A 19,631-nucleotide genomic window follows, 5' to 3' on the forward strand; every position below is an offset into this window, starting at 1 on the left:
CTTCTGTTGATACTTAGCTTTTACCTGTTGATACTTATCTTTACCTGGAAATTTGATTATGATACCTAACTGAATGAACAACATGTAATTTGATTCGAGTTGGTCGTTTAGACCAAATGATGAAATTACTTACTGAGACTGTAATACCGATGATAATTGATGAAAAAGATATAACAAGAAATGAGATAAGCGAAAATACTAAATATTAAAAGGTGTTAATTAAGAGCCTAGCTTTATACCAGAGTTTTACCAGAGTACTGGACCGTACACCTGAGGAGTGGTGGCGTGATGTAGCCCTCGGTCCAGAGCACTGACCGATCACATATTATTGTGGTAGAGCAGAGGCCACGGTCAGTGTTTACCTTGTCTTCCACCGGTGAGGGCTAGAGAGAAAGCCCGTCCGTTAGATAACGTATGCGACAGTATATTCTGAGGAGGTTGTTAGCCTACATATACATGAGTTACTACTACACTTTGATGATATCGGCTCCTGTTATACACTTTTTAATTAATGATATAACAATTGATACTGTTCATAATATTTGAGCATATTGAGATTATTGGTGATGATAAATAATAGTAATCAACCTGATTTTCATATGATAATAAATGAAGAGAATGATGAATAGAGGTATATATATATATATATATATATATATATATATATATTATACTATGTACCAATTGAGAACTGTACAAGAATTGAAAGTGACAATATGAATTTATGATCCACTCTAATTCCTTTGCTTCTTAATTAAGATTACATTCATGCACATCCTTTCTGATTACCCACTTAGCCTTTGGCTAACTATCTACATTATTTGGCTTCCAGATTTGCAGGCACAGATCTAATACTATCCTGGTCCAGTTTGTGTTAGAGTTGCTCAGAGACTTTGACGTACTGCGTTCGGTTTGTTTTACTTTTGTTGATGGGTTATGTCAGTTTCTTTTTCTTTATGAGTACAAGTGGTTGTCCCTAGATTTAATAAATGGTTGTACGAACTCAGTCTCATTTTAGTTTATCTAATAAAACTATGGATGGTTCTTTTATGATATATCTTTGTTATTGTAAATGGTTCCTTTACTATCTCGTCACCGAGTGAGGTACCTCCCGAAGGCGGGAACGACACCTCCGGGTCGTGACAAGTCAATTGTCGATTGTCGATGGATATATACAGTGAAGGTTGGTCCAGACGGAAAAGTTGACCGGCTTAAGGCTCGCCTCGTTGCTAAAGGATATACTCAAGACCTTCGGATTGGATTATGGAGACACTTTTTCTCCTGTTGTCAAACTGTCCTCTATGCGTTTATTCTTGTCCATTGCTGCAATTCGACATTGGCCTCTTTATCAGTTGGACATCAAAAATGTTTTCTTACATGGTGACCTGCTCGAGGAAGTCTACATGAAGCAACCTCCGTGTTTTGTTGCTCAGGGGAGTCTTCTGGTCTTGTATGTCGCCTGCGGAAATCTTTATATAACCTCAAGCAATCTCCCAGAGCATGGTTCGGTAGATTTAGTACTGTAATTCAACAGTTTGGCATGACTCGGAGTAAGGCTGGCCATTCTGTTTTTATCGTCACTCATTTACTGGTTGCATCTACTTAGTAGTTTATGTTGATGATATTGTTATCACAGGTAGTGATCATCTCGGGATTTCACAGATGAAACAGTATCTTTTCAAACATTTTCAGACAAAAGATCTCGGTAAACTCAAATATAGTTTGGGGATAGAGGTAGCACAGTCCAAAGATGAGATTATCATATCCCAAAGGAAGTATGCAATGGATATTCTAGAAGAAACAGACATGTTAAACTCAAAGACAATTGACACACCTATGGATCATAATGTCAAGCTCATGCCAAATCAGGGGAAGCCTCTTCCAGATCCTGAACGATATAGACGATTAGTAGGGAGATTAAGCTATCTTACTGTTACTCATCCGGATATCTCTTTTGCAGTAAGTGTAGTAAGTCAGTTTCTCAACTCTCCATGCAAGGAACATTGGGATGTTGTGACACGCATTATCCGATATATTAGAGGTGCTCCAGGAAAAGGTCTTTTGTACAGAGACAAAGGGCATACTCAAGTCGTAGGCTATTCTGATGCAGATTGGGCAGGATCTCCTATTGATAAGAAATCTACTTATGATTTTTGTATATTTGTCGGAGATAACCTTATTTCTTGGAAAAGCAAAAAACAGAATGTTCCGGCGTGGCTTCGACACGATCGTGTTCCTAGACACAGCCAGACCATGTCCAATACTAGAGGCACCGACTAATGTGGGATTCCTGTTATTACTTGGTATTTTTTATCCCAAATACCATGTATTACTTCGATTCTATAAATAGGATCATTGTGACCCTAAAACATATATAGAGAATTTTAATTAGAGTCTTCTTAGTCGTTTTGTGGAGTAGGCACATCGTCGAACCACTTTAAACTTTACCTTCTCTCCTCTCTCACTCTCTCACTCTCTCTCTGATTTTTCAATTCTCTTGCGTTTTATTCGTTGAATTCTTTACTATTGTTGCAGCACAATCACAACATGTGTGGAGGGCCCAAAATCGTAGTTTTTTTGTGAGGGTCGATTAGATGTTAAAAGGATATTCAGGAGCATACAGATATATATATAGATATAGGTATTTAGATATTTATTCAGATCTGATACTACATCAAACATGAATACACCCTAAAACCTCATTTTGTACATTTTGGATACATGATATACCACTTTTACTTATCTAAAAAAATATTCTTTAAATATAAAATATATTAACTATAAATAAAAATTTTAATCTAAATACTAAAAATAATAAAATAATTTAAAAAAATACAAAATCACGACGCCCACACAGCCACCTCCGGAACTCGCAGGAGTGTCGCGATCCCACAATGACCTCTGCAAGGTCGTAGAGGCTACAGAGACCCATCACGGCGCCTCCGCAGGGTCACAGAGGCTACAGCGACCCATCGCAGCGCCTTCATGGCCTCGCCGAGGTCGCCCTGGGATTGCAACACATCCATGACCCAACGGAGGTCGCCATAGGATCACGACACCTTCGTGACCCCCCGGCGGCTCACAATGTCAATGCCGGACAACAAGCGGAATGATAAATTTTGACTATTCGTCCAACATAGTATGAAATTTTAAACCATGATCTCATTCAAGTGTCATATGTTTATTGTATAACTTAATCTTTAAACACTTAACATGTACTCCATTGAGAATTTTATCATACCTAAAGAATTTATAATTCACATTGATAGTGTTATAAAGCAATGAATTTCAGAATGTTTGGTTGTAAATAACACTCAACTTTAAATAATTTGACAAATATGACTCCCGGAAAAATGTTGAAACTATTCTCTGGAATAAGCATCAGTTTGTAATTATCAAAAGAAAAAATCATTAGTACCTTTTCATCTTCAATTTGCTTCTTTAATTCGGAGAGTTCCATCTCCTTTTGGCACTACGACAATACAAGTACAGAGTAAATAATAACACAACAAAAGGCTTAAGCAGGAAACAGGCTAATATTTTACCATCAAGCTCTTTAGATGATTAATGTCGTTGAAATTGTCTCCTTCAATAGCCTAAAGGACACAATAGAACAATTATACAATTGGATGGATACTAAACTACCGGTATATGAGTATAGATAACAAGGAACAACCTCTGAAGGAAAAGCCCTATTAAAAGCAAAGCCTTCACCTGAGGAATCATTTATCAAATAAGAGTTCATTAATTGATGATTGTATTATATCTTCCATATTAAGTCTAAACAAGCAGAAACTAGTAAGCTTTTGATTAGAAATCAAAAGCTTAGACAAAATTATACATGTACATTATGTACCTAATGTGGATTTTGACAAAATTTAAAGCTTGCAGTGAACATAGATTTTGCATCAATTCAAACAACTAATTTATCTATACCACCAAATTATTTTACACTTTCAATCAAACTCCATCAACCAATGGATGCCCAATGAAGGGGTGGAAGTGATGTTTCCAATGTCCTTGCACTGTTCTCAATGTATGGGGGTAAAGAACCCTGAAACTACATCAGCAAGTAAAAGTAAATGAGAGTTTACATAGAAAATAAACTTAATGTCTGTAAGCCAGTAATAGTTTGTCACTTGTTCATCACCTTAAGTGTAATAAGGTCATTGGCGAGCAACACTAGCATGAGCATAGTTTAAAGTCTTCTGATTTGGAGTTTCAGCCCAAGACAAATGACACTGTTTCAGACCAATATGATTCCGTTGCTGGTCACTCCAAGGAAGAAGAGTATGAGGTAGAGAAGGAGGTGGACAAAACAGAGAAAGAAGAAATCTTATTGCATGGGAATTCTATTCTACTTCGTCACTCATGGAGGAGGAAGACAGAGTGCTTTTCATGGCCTTGTCAAGTTGTCTTGTGCCGACCAGCAAAGAAGGAAATTTGAAACCATAAGTGCTCATCTTGTACTAGCAGTTCGATAATGCTCTTAAATTTAGAAACAATTTTCTTTGTTACCTGGATCACCTAGTTCTCTTCAACTTCTTTCTAGCATTTTCTTCATCAACCCAAAAAAATATAAATGCTAACATTGCGGTGGAATAGTGCTTGACCGCCTCATGCGCATCACTTTTCTACTGAGAAAGAAAAGTTCCTTCTCATCTTTCCCTACTTGCCTAGTCATTGCATCAAGTCATACAGCTTCTGCTACTTTTTTAATGATTGGATACACTCCCAGGATTTCTTTGACTAGCCTATGATGTATGAGAGAGAGATTAATGTCACGTATATGCTTGTAGATTGTCAACACCATCAAACAACAGTAGGTCTCACCAAACTGCATTTTGGTGGATACATTATAAGTGGAACCAATCAAGAGTGACCTACCAGCATCTTGTGTTGAATGTACATGCAACTAGGTGTTTTTTTTTCTTTTTAGGTTAAAGCAGCATCAAGGTGCTTGATTAATCATGTAGATGAGAGATAGGATGAGCACAGATTTGACAACATCAGGAGGTATCATCCATCTAACAAAAGTCATGAATTCCATCTTACAGTTGTATGGGCTTTTAGGTAGTTTCCTCGAAGCATTGATGTTGATTGTCACAGCTCAAACACATGCACTGCAACTCATTTGTGACAAAGGACATAGTGCTGCAAATCCTGTCATAGTTGTCGTACTTGTAATAACTGTCATTCTCCTGGAACATCTACAGAGGTCTAACTCATATGGACTTTAGATTGCCAATTGTCAGGATAAGGACTAGGAACGACAATGGTTGTAGGACCATAACAACAAAGACATTTTTTCTATTCAGATCTGATACAACGTGAATAGCTCCTAAAGCCTCATTTTGTACATTTTGATACAAGCTATACAATTTTTACTTATCCAAAAAAAAGACATTTTTTCCATGTTCATACTGATAAAAATAAATAAAAATCTTTTGGTGTAAACTTACAATATTTCATAAGTTGATTGGAAGCAATCAGTTTCCGAATATAAAATCTAACTCGAACTAATCTCCAAATTTAAAATTAATCAATATTTGATGTCAACTTCACCATACTGTTTGACCCTTTTTCAGTTTCTAAATTTATTTCAGTTCAAAAAGGAAAGGAAAGTTTCATTTGCCAAATGCTTATAATATAGAGAAATTATTGTAAACTCTACTCTCATTGTAGACTTAAAGTCACAATTGTTACTGAAACTTAAAATAAATAATTATATTTAATTATCCAATTCCATACTATCTTTAATTAGGTGGATCAAAATTTAGAAGTATAATTGATATTTTTGTTAACTTGAATTAGTGTTCCAAATTCACCAAATTTCAATGCATTCAATTAGTTATATTTAATAGGTAAAATTAGTTCTATTTGACCAAGCTCTGTAAAAGCTTACTCTCAGTAGAAAGAAAGAAAGGTATAAAATAGAGAAGAAAAAGGATCAGAGAAGAGATGGAATTAAGAGAAAGGAATAATGACTAGTGATTAAAAGAGAGGTATCATGGAATACTTAGAAAAATCTCATTTATTTCTCGGGTTCATATTATTATCTCTTGCATTATTCTCGTGTTAAAATCATATTTATATTTGATTACACTAGGTGCTGCTGGACATGGAACTTGAAATCTGTATCACACTCCTCATGGTCATGTCCACAAAGGGGATCCGGTCGTGTCCATAAGGTGTTGGTTTCTGCCAAACTGACATGTATGGAACAGAAAACACTCCTTAGGAGAGCAACATTTTTGCACTGCCAGGATTTTGATCAACTATTGGCTTATGTATATTTATTAGATCTAAAGAGATTGTGGATACAAAAATCAAAGATTATCCTTCTAATTTGTCGTCTTTTATAAATTTTGTTGAGTTTATATTTGTCTCATTTTGGTTCTAATATCTGGTGTAGGTTAAATGTTGATATTTCAAAACTAATGTCCCAACACCAGTAGCATTCACACAGCTAAACAGAGAGAGGTAAGCAATGGTCATACAAAGCGAAGAGGGGAATGCAAGATGATTTTGACATGGCATGACTTCAAAGTCATCATTATTTTGTTTATCGACATTCCAAAACTTGTTCTTCTTTTTTGTTGTTAGACATCATCATTATTTTAAGCAAGCAATGGTCATACAAAGCGAAGAGGGGAATGCGACATGGCATCCAAAATCATTATTTTGTTTTCGACATTCCAAAACTTGTTCTTTTTTGTTGTTAGACATTAAATCTGCCTCTGTCTACCAACAACTTTGTTGTCACATGATAATATTTTTTTTCCTGTCATTGTTGACCTTGAGATTCTACTCTCTTCAACCTTTATTGTTCCATGATATAAGATAAGATTTATTCTTTTTTTCTTGTTGTATGATTACTTAGGTTTAATTTCTAATTCATTCAGTTTAGGCTAAATTACTCTTAAATAATTGGTTGAATTTAACTTTTAATAATTTTTTTCTTATATAGAAACACCCAAAACAAAATGCATATCAAATTGCATTGGATCAAACCAAACTATAGTAATTCTTTTAAATTCCAATTATATGTAAAATCATATCTTTTACATATGAATTGTAACGGATCATATGATACGAATTGTGAACTTCATGATACTAACAATTATATAAATATCCTAGATGTTATTATATTAGTATTTTTTTTATTATAATCTTAGTGAAAATCTATATTATTGTTTATTTTCTTAATGACTACAATATTTTTTTTCATATAGTTATAATTGGAAATAACGAGCAAATTTACCTTATATAGTTACCTTTTACTGTATCTAATTCTCGAGTTTGTAAATATTTTATTGCCTTTAGATGCAAGGAATCTGTTGAAGACTCTGAATCTTCACATCGTGGGAGATGACTTTCAAGTACATGGTTTAAAATATCGTACCATACCATATCGAACAGCACGAGCAAAACATTCGTTTCACCCGTTGACCAACACGACACCAACACCGGCACGACCCGTGGCCGGCACAGAGGCATCGTGTGAGCCTCGCGGCTGTCGTAAAGGCGTCGCGCATGCCCCACAGCCGCCGCGGAGGAGTTGCGCAAGCCCCACGACCACTGCAAAGGCATCACACGAGCCACGCAGTCACTAGCGACATGGAACAGGAAGGTGGCGCCGACGTGCATTGTTGCTCGCATGAACAGAAGGGTGGTGTTGGCAGTGGGACGAGGTTTTAATTAAAATTAGGCAAGGGGGCGCAAAATTTTTCATTGCGGGCACGCGGGTGAGGCAGGAAATTTAGGTTTTAATTAAAATTAGGCAAAGATTGAAATCTCAAGCCATTTCGCTCGATACCGGCAAAATTTTTCATTCCATCAACATCGGCACCAACATTCCGAACGGGATACCGTCTGAAGGCGTCTCCCGGGTCCGACAACGCCTCCAGAGCATCACGCGGGTCTGAAGGCGTCCAAAGGCGCGCAGGCTCGATGACGCCTCCGAAGGTGTCATGCGGGCTGTCGTACCCCGCCCTGGTCGCGCGGCCACCCATGCCCCGTCGCGGTCACGAAATCTTTTTTTTAACTTTAGTTTAATAATAAACTCCTAGCTATAGTTGAGATAATCTAAATAAGCTTAATTAAAGTCTCATAAAATTATCCTATTATTTTTTAAAAAATATTTTATTTTTTATTTTTTAAATATTTAGATTAATTTTTTATTTTTAATTATATATATTTTATATTTTATACTTTAAAAATACTAAAACTATATCGGCACGACTCGATATTATAAATTTTGAAATTAGGTATTAATAATTTCAATGAACTCCTATCTATAATAGGGATAATCTAAATAGGTTTAAATTAAATCTTAATAAAATGATCTCATTAACTTATATATATATATATATATATATACACAAATGATATGTTACACACCTCGTGAGGCACCTAGTATAAAAATTTTTTTTTTTTAGGATTTAGGATTTAGGGTTTAGGATTAAGTGTTTAAACTAAAGGAAGTGAAAATTTTTAAATATATATATTTTATATTAGGTGCTCACGGGATGTCTAGCATAAGATGTGCAACATATCAGGTCCCTATATATATATATATAGCATTCTGTTACCCTGCGTGACTGATCCTGAACGTGCAGTGCGCGATAGAAGATTTCGAGCGTCTGAAAATGTTTTGGGTGCCCGGAATAAAAATAGTGTCATTTTTATTTTTTTTTTTACTTCTGGTTAAGCCATTTAAGATTTTTCCCTTAAAGTTTAGGGGTTAAGTTATAATATCAAACACAAAAAAATTTTCAAAACGAAAAAAATTTAGTTGTTCACTGGGTGTGCAGGATAACAACCCAACACACCCCGTGAGCAACTAAATTTTTTTCGTTTTGAAATTTTTTGTGCATAATATTATAACCCAATCCCTAAACCCTAAAAGGAAAAATCTTAAATGACTTAACCAGAAATAAAAATAATAAATAATAAATAAATAATGGCATTGTTCCTATTTTGGGCACTCGGAAGCCCGAAATGCTTTCGAGCACCCGTAATCTTCTATCGTAGACGAGGCGCGTAGGATCAGGCACGCAGGGTAACATATATATATTATTTGTTTTAATTCAGAAAATATATAATAAATTTATTTATTTATTTACTATATGGGACGCGATCCCATATTATTTTTTTCCTTTTAAAAATATATATTTTTAATTTTTAATTTTTAATTTTTTAAATATATAGGTTAAATTTTTTATTTTTAGTTAATATATTTTATATTTAAAAAATATCGAAATCATATCGGCACAATACAATATGGTATCAAAACTGTATCGTTCCAATCATAGACTAAAATTCCAAAATGATCGAGATTTTAAACCATACTTTCAACTAGTATTACACCATTTGATTTAACCAAATCGAAGGGCGAATGGTTGCCTAATGATTCGGTAAGTCAGGATCAGGAGACACCTTTATGATTCTCTCTTTTATCCTAAGTTTCAGATATCACATCAGTGTTACAACTATATTAAGAACCAAAGTGAACTTTGAAAATATTTGCAAACCTTCAGATTGAAATGAATCCAAAAACGTACCATCTTTATTTCCTTCTGAAGTTTTATCAAAATGGTTTATTCTATTAGAATTTAGGAGAAGCTCTGTAATTGCCTTGTATCCTCTCCGCCTCACAATATTTGCAAGATCCTTCCTGTGGGAATTGCAAGGAGCCAGAAACTTTCAAGTTAAACCTCTCTTCTACAAGCTTCTTAGAAAGAAAATAGAGTGGTACATATATGTAAGAAGGCAAGAGAAATAACCTAACTATGCATTAACATTAGTGGACAATTAATCCATACCTACATTATCTATAAGGACTGCAAATAATTTAAGTTGAACAAAACTGAATTTGTGTTAGGATAGTAGAAGCATGTCTGTTCTTCCTGTTTAAGCTATTCTGAAATTTGAATTATAAATACATTAAAATATTAATGAATTATAGCTTATGTAAAAGGAGTTATGGGCTATTATTGTCATGTTTAGAGGACTTCAGAGTTTGAATTAAATTACACTCACTCGTTTATTCAGATAGGACAACGCCTGCTGCTAATAAATATATAACCCTTGATCAAAGTTGATGAGTGCCATGTCTTTGTGAGACCAACTTCACAACATAAATCAACAAAAAACAATCAGCATGTCAGTGGAATGAAATTCTCTCACTTTTTTCATTATGCACAATAATAAGTATATATACATTGACATTGACCATGTATAGAAATAAAAAAAAAAAGAATAAAACTAAAATATTCTATTCCTAAACTAGATCCCCATAGGGATTTCCACAACTAATTATCCTTTTCCTAATAATCAGAAACTATCCTAAAATAGTTAGCAGTTTTTCAACACTCCCCCTCAAGTTAGTGAACAAAGATCATCAATTCCCAACTTGGCTATAATCATCAAGAAATCATGACCATTAAGTCCCTTTGTAAACACATCCACAAGTTGTTCCTTCATAAGCACATAGGGAGTACAAATCAACTTGTTGTGTAACTTCCTTTATAAAGTGTCTATCGATCTCGATGTACTTTGTCCTATCATGCTATACCAGATTATGAGCAATATCAATGGCTGACTTGTTATCGCAATATAGTCTCATAGGTTGCTCCCACTTGATCTTGAGAACTTCAAGGATGATCTTCAACCACAATAGCTCACACACATCTTGAGTTATAATCTTGAACTCTACTTTTGTACTTAACTGAGCTACCACATTTTGTTTTTTCCTCTTCCATGTGACTAGATTACCACCTAAGAACGTGTAGTAAGTGGAATATCTAACAATCGGAGATCTTGCATAATCTACATCAGTGTAAGCTTCAAGAATCAATTCCTCACTTTTCTTGGATAAAATTTCTTTTCGTGTATTAGCTTTTAGGTAGTGGAATATCTAGTTTGTAGCTTATAGGTGAACTTTATGGTTGTGCATGAAGTGACTTACCACACTCATAGCATAGGCAGCGTTCGACCGAGTGTGTGACAAATATACTAATTTCTAGAACCTTTCCTTATCTATTGCCTTATTATCATTCAGCTCTCCAAGTTTATGATTGGGATCAATCCAAGTTGAAGCAGGTTTACATGCTAATTTACTAGTTTAGTTTCCTTCAAGAGGTTAACCACATACTTTTATTGGGAATGAAGATACTTTGCCAAGATCGAGCTACTTCTATTTCAATCTTCCCAAGTCTTATCTCAAATTCCTTTGTCAACCAATTTCTTAAGGCCTCCTTTTCTTTCTCATCGTTCCCAGTAACAACTATATCATCAACATATACAAGAAGAGCAGGAACTCCTCCAAAAGTCGTATGTTTAATGAATAATGCATGATCACCTTGATATTGCTTATACCCGAGATTGAGCATCACCTTTGTACACCTACCAAACCAAACTCTCAGTCACTATTTGAGTCCATATAATGCCTTTTCATTTTGTAAACCTTGTTTCATTATATCTCTCCTCTAAAGCCTAATGGAATCTCCATATATCTTTCTTCCTCTAAGTCACCATGAAGGCATTGTTCACATCAAATTGTTGTAAATCCCAATTGAAATTTATGGCCAAAGACAATAAAACCCTCACTTTATTCATCTTATCCACCAGCACAAATGTCTCTTGATAGTTGATGTGTGTGAATCATGCATAAGTTATCTGTCTTATTTAGCATACATTTACTGCATTACATGAGCCTGATTGTGTTAACTTCTAGTATTTGCATCCATTTTCTATCTTTGTAGTTCGGATAACTGTTCTTTATGTTTTATATTGACAGAACGTGAAAATTTTGATGTTGGAGCATGTTTGGAGACGCAAAGTTAAAGGAACAGTATTGCAGCATGATCTACGACCAGACTATGATAGCCACTACGGCTGTAGACCATCCAAGATATCTATAGTCTGCGGAGCATCAGCCGGGAAAAAGCAGAATGATCTGCAACTAGGCTGTGGTAGCCACCATGGTCGTGGATCTTACTGAGTAGATAGGAAATTCACCACAGTACCATCCACAGCCAGCTAATGTATGTAATTCATGCATATATTTTCAATATTATTTAGCATTCATCTACTATATTACATGAGCATATTTTGCATAGTTTCCTAACTTTCGTACTCTTTTCATCATTTTAGTTTGAGAAATTGCACTTTGTGTGTTTTATTGACAGGACGTGAAGTTGGAACTCATTTAAGACGAAAATCTTGGAAGCACATGTTCCAGCATGATGCACCAACTATGTCTCCAAACATAGTCATGCATCACCCTTGAAGGCAGAACTAGCATCAGAGCATCGTCCGAAAATTTCAACAAGAAAAACGGTCAAGCCGTGTTGGCCACCACGGTTGTGTTCCCCTCTATTCATTGGTGAGGTGTCCAGAGCTCACCACGGCTAGGCCATGGTGCCTACCACAATCGTGGCGGGCTAGGGTTGGTTGGCGATGCCCCTGCGGAAAATAAAAAAAAATTGTTATAACTTGGTAATTTTTTTGTCTATAAAAGCAACCAATGGGCATCAATTTAAGGTATCTGAGATCAAGGAAATCTCCTCTTCCTTATCAAGGGTTTCCCCATGGCAGACCCCTAGGAGAGAGTCGTCTTCTAAGGAACTGCAAAAGATTCCGTCCGCCAAAGAGACAAAGAGATCTTCCGAAGACAATATCGACATCTACGATTGAGCTTCCTTTACTCTTCTCTATTTCATTGAGTTGTAAAATGTTTTATTCGATGTCTTTGACTTATATCTCCATCTCCATAGAGTAGTTTCCTTAATTCTAGAATTAGGAAGTAATCCAATGTAAAGTTGACACTTATATTTTGTAATCTTATCTTTTATCGCATGATGTGTTTTATACTTGATTCGATTTTAGTATGGTTACATGTTAACGATGCTAACGTACATTAAAATATCATAGGAAAAAAGAGAAGGACCGAGAGGTGAACATAATTCTCCGACTTATAAATTCCGGACTTGAGGATTTATTCACGAGAGTAATCCAAAATCTCTCGGATGTACCATTGGCTATCACAGAGCGTAAAAGGTTTACCCCAATTCAACCTCACAAAATAAGGGATAACAATCTAGGAGATCGTGGGATATCGTAACAAGAGCCTCCATGAGAAAGCGGTCACTCTAGTATGGCTATCATGAAAGTAAGGGTCGCATTTGAGTAGATACATCATTATTGTCTGAGAGAAAATATTGGTTACCTTAGGATAGACCACCTTCAAGTATATCAAACACTGAGGTAAAAGAGGAAATTATAATTAGAGTGTCATCGCGGTGAAACCGAAGTCCTAGAATTGCAACTTCTCATTTTGCTTTCTTACTTCATTCACTTTCATAATAAAATTCTCTCGATTTTGATTCATTTAGATAGTCTACTTTGCATGTGAACTAGTAGACTTCACGAGTCCCAGAGGACGATATTTTATTACTTGACAACGACCGTGCACTTACAATATTCGCACATCACCAGCTCGTGGCGCGTTCCACGACCATGGATCGTGAGTTTATTTGATGCCACTGCCTTAATTTTTAGAAAATTTTGTTAGGGTTTGAGACCTATAAAAGGAAGCAAAGGGCGGCAGTTACGAGACATCTCGTGATAAGAGACCTACAAGAGAGTTGTTTCCTAGACATCCAAAGAGCCAAGAGATTCTAGACATCGAAAAGCACATGGAGATCCTCCAAAGATATCGATAGCATCTACAATCGAGTTCTTTCTACAACTTAATCTTATTTTTCGATTGTAAAATGCTTTCTTTATGACAATGGTTTGTATCTTCATCGTTATGGAGTAGTCTCCTTATTCTAGGATTAGGGAGTAGCCCGATGATGAGTTAACAATTGATGTTTATTAATAATATGATCTTTCTTGATTCAGTTTTAGTATACTTAATTGTGAATGTATTAGCGTACGTTTGCATAAATTAGAGATTAAAGGATGAACTGAGAGGTGAACTTTAATCTCACACCTATAAAATTGAACTTAAGTTTTTGATCACGAAAGTAGTTTGAATTCTCTCGAAGATAACATTGATTGTTACAGAGCGTAAAGGGTCTATCTTAATTCAATTACCATGAGATTAGGAGTTGCATTAAGATAGATACATCGTTGTATTTTGAAAGAAAACATCGATTACCTTAGGACAAATCACCTTTAAGAATAATCTAACGTGTAACAGAGGGAGTCATAACTATACTGTCGACATTCATCGCGGTGAAACCAAAATCCTAGAATTGTCTTAAGATAAGATTTTCCCATCATTTCCATTCAGTTTTCTTAGTTTGCTTTGATTTCGCAGCAATCCCCTCAATTCGATTCGTCTAGATAGCCTTCTTTGTACGTAAACTGGTAGTCAACAACACAATCTCAGAAATGATATTTTATTACTTGACGACAACCATGTACTTGCGGTTAACACACATCAATAGTCCACTGCATAGGTTTGTGTGTAGCCCTTAACAACTAACCTCGCCTTGTATCTCTCTAGTGCTCATCTGATATGTACTTCACAACAAATATTCATTTGCATCCCACTGCTCTTTTATTTGTGGCAACTCCACTTTTATATTTTATTCTTCTTAAGTGCCTCCATCGTTACTGCCATAGCTTCTATCCACTTTCCATCAGATAAAGCCTCAAATAAGATATTAAGAATTGGGATAGCATTTAAATTGGCTAAGAAACTTCTATGAGGAGAAATTTATGAAAAAACACTAATTTAGCCAATAGATATCTTATATGTTTAGTGCACTCTTTTATCCCGTTTTCTTAAGGCAATATGTAAAGCATAATCATGGAATAAGAGAGGAAAATGGATTAGTGCATACCTCACTTTCAACTGTAGGAGTTTTGGACTTATACAACATCAGGTTCTAACTTGGACTAAGATGAGAAGGTTGTGAGATGGGTAGGCCAAGGAAGAGTATATGTTTTAACTTATCTTCCCTAATAGAATTAAACTTCCCCTAAGAGAAAAAGATTGGTCTTCCTTAGAAGTAACATCAATACAACAACAACAAACTCTTTATCCCACTAACTGAGGTCGACTATATAGATCTTCCTACACTATTGAGCTTGATCCCCTAATATATCATCATCTATATTTAAATGAATTTTATCATGTTTTATCGTTGTTTACCTAATCTTCTTTAGTCTCCCTCTTTCTTGATTAATGTGAATATTTGTCTAGGTCTCACATCGTTGGAGAATTTATTAGTTGCCTAAGTACATATCCATACTATCTCAGAGTTTTTCATTGAGAGATGCAACTTTGACTTTCACTCTAAAGTTCTTATTTTTTATCAATACATCTTCGTATATTCGTATATCCACCTTAATATTTTCATCTCTAAGAATTTCATCTTTTGCTCATACGTTTGCTTCATAATCAACATTCAGCTTCATATCCATAAAAAGAAAATATCCACTACTCCTAAAATTAAGTGGTGGAAGTTGAAGGATGAGAAACAAAACATATTTAAGGAGAAGGTAGAAAGACAAGTATTAGGTGAAGTATACGGTGACCCTACTACAACATGGGATAAAATGGTATCAAAGTTGAAAATAATAGCCAAGAGTATACTCGGCGAATCAAAGAGGCATGTACCACCAAGTAAAGAATCTTGGTGGTGGAATGAGAAAGTACAGGAAAAAGTGAAGGAAAAACGAATAGCCTATAAGAAATTATATATTTGCAAGAATGAAGAAAATTTAAAAAAATATACATTAGCTAAGAAAGAGGCTAAAAAAGCAGTGAATGAAGTTAAAAATACAACTTTTGAGCAGTTATATCGAAAATTGGATACAAAAGAAGGAGAAAAAGACATTTATAAAATAGCTAAGGTAAGGGGGACGTACAAAATTGTACAAATTATAGGGGCATTAAATTAATCAATTTGGGTTTATGCCTGGTAGGTCGACAATAGAAGCTATACATCTTCTCAGGCAACTAATTGAAAAGTATCGGGGGCAAAAGCAAGATCTACATATGATATTTGTTGATTTAGAAAAAGCTTATGATAGAGTCCCAAGGGAAATTATATGGAGAATTCTAGAAAAGAGGGGTGTTAGCGTAGTATATATTGACCTAATTAAGGATATGTATGAGGAAGTAACGACTAGAGTGAAGACTTCAGGCGGATTAACTGAAGCATTTCCAATAAAGATAGGGTTACATCAAGGGTCAGCTCTAAGTCCTTATCTTTTTACACTAATCATGGATGAACTTACTGGACACATTCAAGATACCGTACCATGGTGCATGTTGTTTGCAGATGATATTGTATTGGTAGATGAGACACGTGAGGGAGTAAATGCTAAATTAGAATCTTGGCGAGAAACACTAGAAGAGAAAGGTTTTAGGCTTAGTAGAGTAAAGACAGAATATATGGAATTTAAGTTTAGCAATATTGAACGTAATGAGACAAGTATTAAAATAGGAGATGATGAGTTGTCTGGAACTGAGAGTTTTAAATATTTAGGATCATTTTTGCAAGCCGATGGAGGGATTGAGAGAGATGTCTTACATAGAATACAAACAGGATGGTTGAAGTGGAGGAGAGCATCAGGTGTTTTATGTGATCGTAAAGTGCCTCTAAAACTTAAAGGAAAGTTCTATAAAACGGCAGTTAGACCTGCCATGTTATATGGCGCTGAATGTTGGGCTATGACTCGAGCACATGAGCAAAAGATGAGAGTTGCGGAGATGAGGATGTTAAGATGGATGTGTGGACATACGAAGATGGACAGAATAAGAAATGAGAGCATTAGAGAGAAAGTTGGAGTTGCATCTATTGAGGAAAAACTCCGTGAGACACGTTTAAGGTGGTACGGACATGTACTTAGACGACCGATAAATGCTCCAGTTAGGCGGTGTGAAACTATGACAAATACGCATATCAAACGAGGGCGAGGTAGACCAAAAAAGACTTGGTTAGCAACAATAAAACAAGATAAAATTTATTTAAATATAAATGATGATATAATAGGAGATAGAGCTCAATGGCGTAAAAGAATCCATATAGCCGACCCCACTTAGTGGGATAAGGCTTGGTTGTTGTTGTTGTTGTTGTGTATAATCATGGCATTGGTAGCTCATTTTGATTTGGAGCTACATCAAATGGATGTGAAAACAACATTTCTTAATGGTGATCTAGAGGAAGAGGTTTACATGAAACAACCAGAAGGATTTTCCTCTAGTAATGGTGAGAATTTAGTTTGTAAGCTGAATAAGTCCATATATGGGTTAAAACAAGCCTCTCGTCAATGGTATTTGAAATTTCATGATGTTATTACTTCATTTGGTTTTGAAGAAAATATCATGGATGTTTGTATATACCAGAAGGTCAGTGGGAGCAAGATTTGCTTTCTTGTGCTATATGTGGATGATATTTTGCTGGCAACTAATGATAAGGGTTTGCTATATGAGGTGAAACAATTTCTCTCAAAGAGCTTTGATATGAAGGATATGGGTAATGCATCTTATGTCATTGGCATAAAGATCCATAGAGATAGATCTAGAGGCATTTTAGGTTTGTCTCAAGAGACCTATATCAACAAAGTTCTAGAGAGGTTTCGAATGAAGGATTGTTCACCAAGTGTAGCACCCATTGTGAAAGGTGATAGATTCAATTTGAATCAATGTCCTAAAAATGAGCTCGAACAAGAACAAATGAAAACCATTCCATATGCTTCAGCTGTTGGAAGCCTTATGTATGCTCAGGTCTGTACTAGGCCTGACATTGCATTTGTTGTTGGAATGCTTGGGAGATATCAGAGTAATCCAGGTGTTGACCACTGGCGGGCTGCAAAGAAGGTTATGAGATACCTTCAAGGAACCAAGGATTACATGCTCATGTATAGACGGACTGAGAAGTTGGAAGTCATTGGATACAGTGATGCAGACTTTGCTGGCTGTATTGATTCACGTAAATCAACATCTGGTTACGTGTTTATGTTAGCCGATGGGGCTGTGTCATGGAAAAGTGCCAAGCAGACCTTGACTGCTACTTCCACTATGGAGGCTGAGTTCGTCTCTTGTTTTGAAGCAACCTCGCATGGTGTATGGTTGAAGAGTTTCATATCTGGGCTTAGAGTTGTGGACTCTATTTCAAAGCCTCTGACATTGTATTGTGATAATTCAGCTGCTGTATTTATGGCTAAGAACCATAGAAGTGGTAGTCGTAGTAAACATATCGACATCAAGTACTTAGCCATAAGAGAGCGTGTTAAAGAAAAGAAAGTGGTTATTGAACACATTAGCACTGAATTAATGATCGCGGATCCTCTGACTAAGGGCATGCCACCAAAGGGTTTCAAGGATCATGTAGCGCGAATGAGACTTGGTTCCATAATGTAATATTTCTTTAATGAAACTCTTATTCAGTTTAGATATTTCTCCTTTTGAAATGTATATATACTTATTGTTTTGAGAAATATCATTATATTTGGACCACAAATAAACATATGGTTTATTTCTAATTGTTTGGAGTTGACATTGAGAAGCGTAATATATTGTGATACATGGAAGATAATACTCATATTTAGAGGAACTATCGCCATGATCCATATGTTATTGTCGTCATATGGTGGATATACATAGACCAAGTGGGAGAATGTTGGTTATTTTGGCTTCATTGGCCATGGAGCAACCATGACTCCATGTTGTGGTCCATGTTTTGGAAGTTTTAAAACTACCACCCATGACTCCACTCCATATATTACTCTCCAATAACTTGATGATGGAAGAGTTTTTGGGGAGTTTTGGATGCTACGAATTTGGTCCTTGGTTTTGCTCTGCTTGCCTTCTTCTTAGAGAGGAAAATACACCATCATAGTTCAAGTGGAGACAAAAGCCAGAAGCATTAGATTTTCTCGCAGCCTGGTAATCGTCTAGGGACTCGATGGCAAGAGGTAAAACAATCTTTTCCGCTGCATTTACTTTGCTATTAGATGCCTCATGTTATTTCAGAGTTTAACAAGGCAACCTTCCGCTGGCAATAGTACTTGTTCAATCTCTGTGTTCTTTCGCGTTGAGAAACTCCACTCAAATTCTTCACTATATAAGCTCTTCGCCCTTTTGTTTTTTTTTTTTGGCTCATTTTCTTTCTCTATCTCTAGTACTGGGGACACATTTCTCAACATCACTTTTTCTCTTCAAATATCTTCATCTAACAGTTGATTTAAAATTTTTTTTTTGATAATCTTGTTTAAGTTTTGTTCAATTATTTTTTAATATGGGTGGTCTTCTCTGTTGATTTGCCATTTATAAGTACATCTAAAAAGCTCACAGTAATATATCGATAATTGATCTTCGCAGTCTTAACTGCCCTTAGAAAACTATTCCAATACTAAAGTGAATATTTTATTTATGAAGATAAACTTTCAATCTTTTAATTTTCGCACATTTATATGAGACCACCTAACACAAATTTTTCATCAAATTTGACACTAACTCATGCCCTAGCTAGTAGATAATCAAATTATAGTCTTTAGTGTGCATCCAAAACACTTTTAAATTTACCGTGAACGCTGTGCCGTGGAGTTGATTTTAATTTTATGAACATCGATCATGTGCTGTCATGCGACATCTCTGTAAT

At 35.5% G+C, this 19,631-nt stretch overlaps 1 protein-coding gene across 1 annotated transcript in view; it reads right to left on the reverse strand.

Moving 5' to 3' along the window:
• The window catches only part of LOC141847984 (protein PTST homolog 3, chloroplastic-like), a 57,332-nt gene extending 47,760 nt beyond the window's left edge, over nucleotides 1–9,572 (reverse strand). The window contains exons 1-4 of the mRNA XM_074736091.1: nucleotides 9,567–9,572; nucleotides 3,677–3,714; nucleotides 3,546–3,596; nucleotides 3,419–3,472 (exon numbers count right to left, since the gene is read on the reverse strand). Coding sequence (XP_074592192.1) covers nucleotides 3,419–3,472; nucleotides 3,546–3,548 — 57 coding nt within the window. The 5' untranslated portion in view covers nucleotides 3,549–3,596; nucleotides 3,677–3,714; nucleotides 9,567–9,572. The remainder of the gene's footprint in view (nucleotides 1–3,418; nucleotides 3,473–3,545; nucleotides 3,597–3,676; nucleotides 3,715–9,566) is intronic.
• Nucleotides 9,573–19,631: the final 10,059 nt, after the last annotated feature.

The sequence above is a fragment of the Curcuma longa genome, chromosome 16, assembly GCF_044706935.1.
Source record: "Curcuma longa cultivar G26 ecotype Majalengka, Jawa Barat chromosome 16, ITB_CL_G26_1.1, whole genome shotgun sequence".
Classification (NCBI taxonomy): Eukaryota; Viridiplantae; Streptophyta; class Magnoliopsida; order Zingiberales; family Zingiberaceae; genus Curcuma; species Curcuma longa.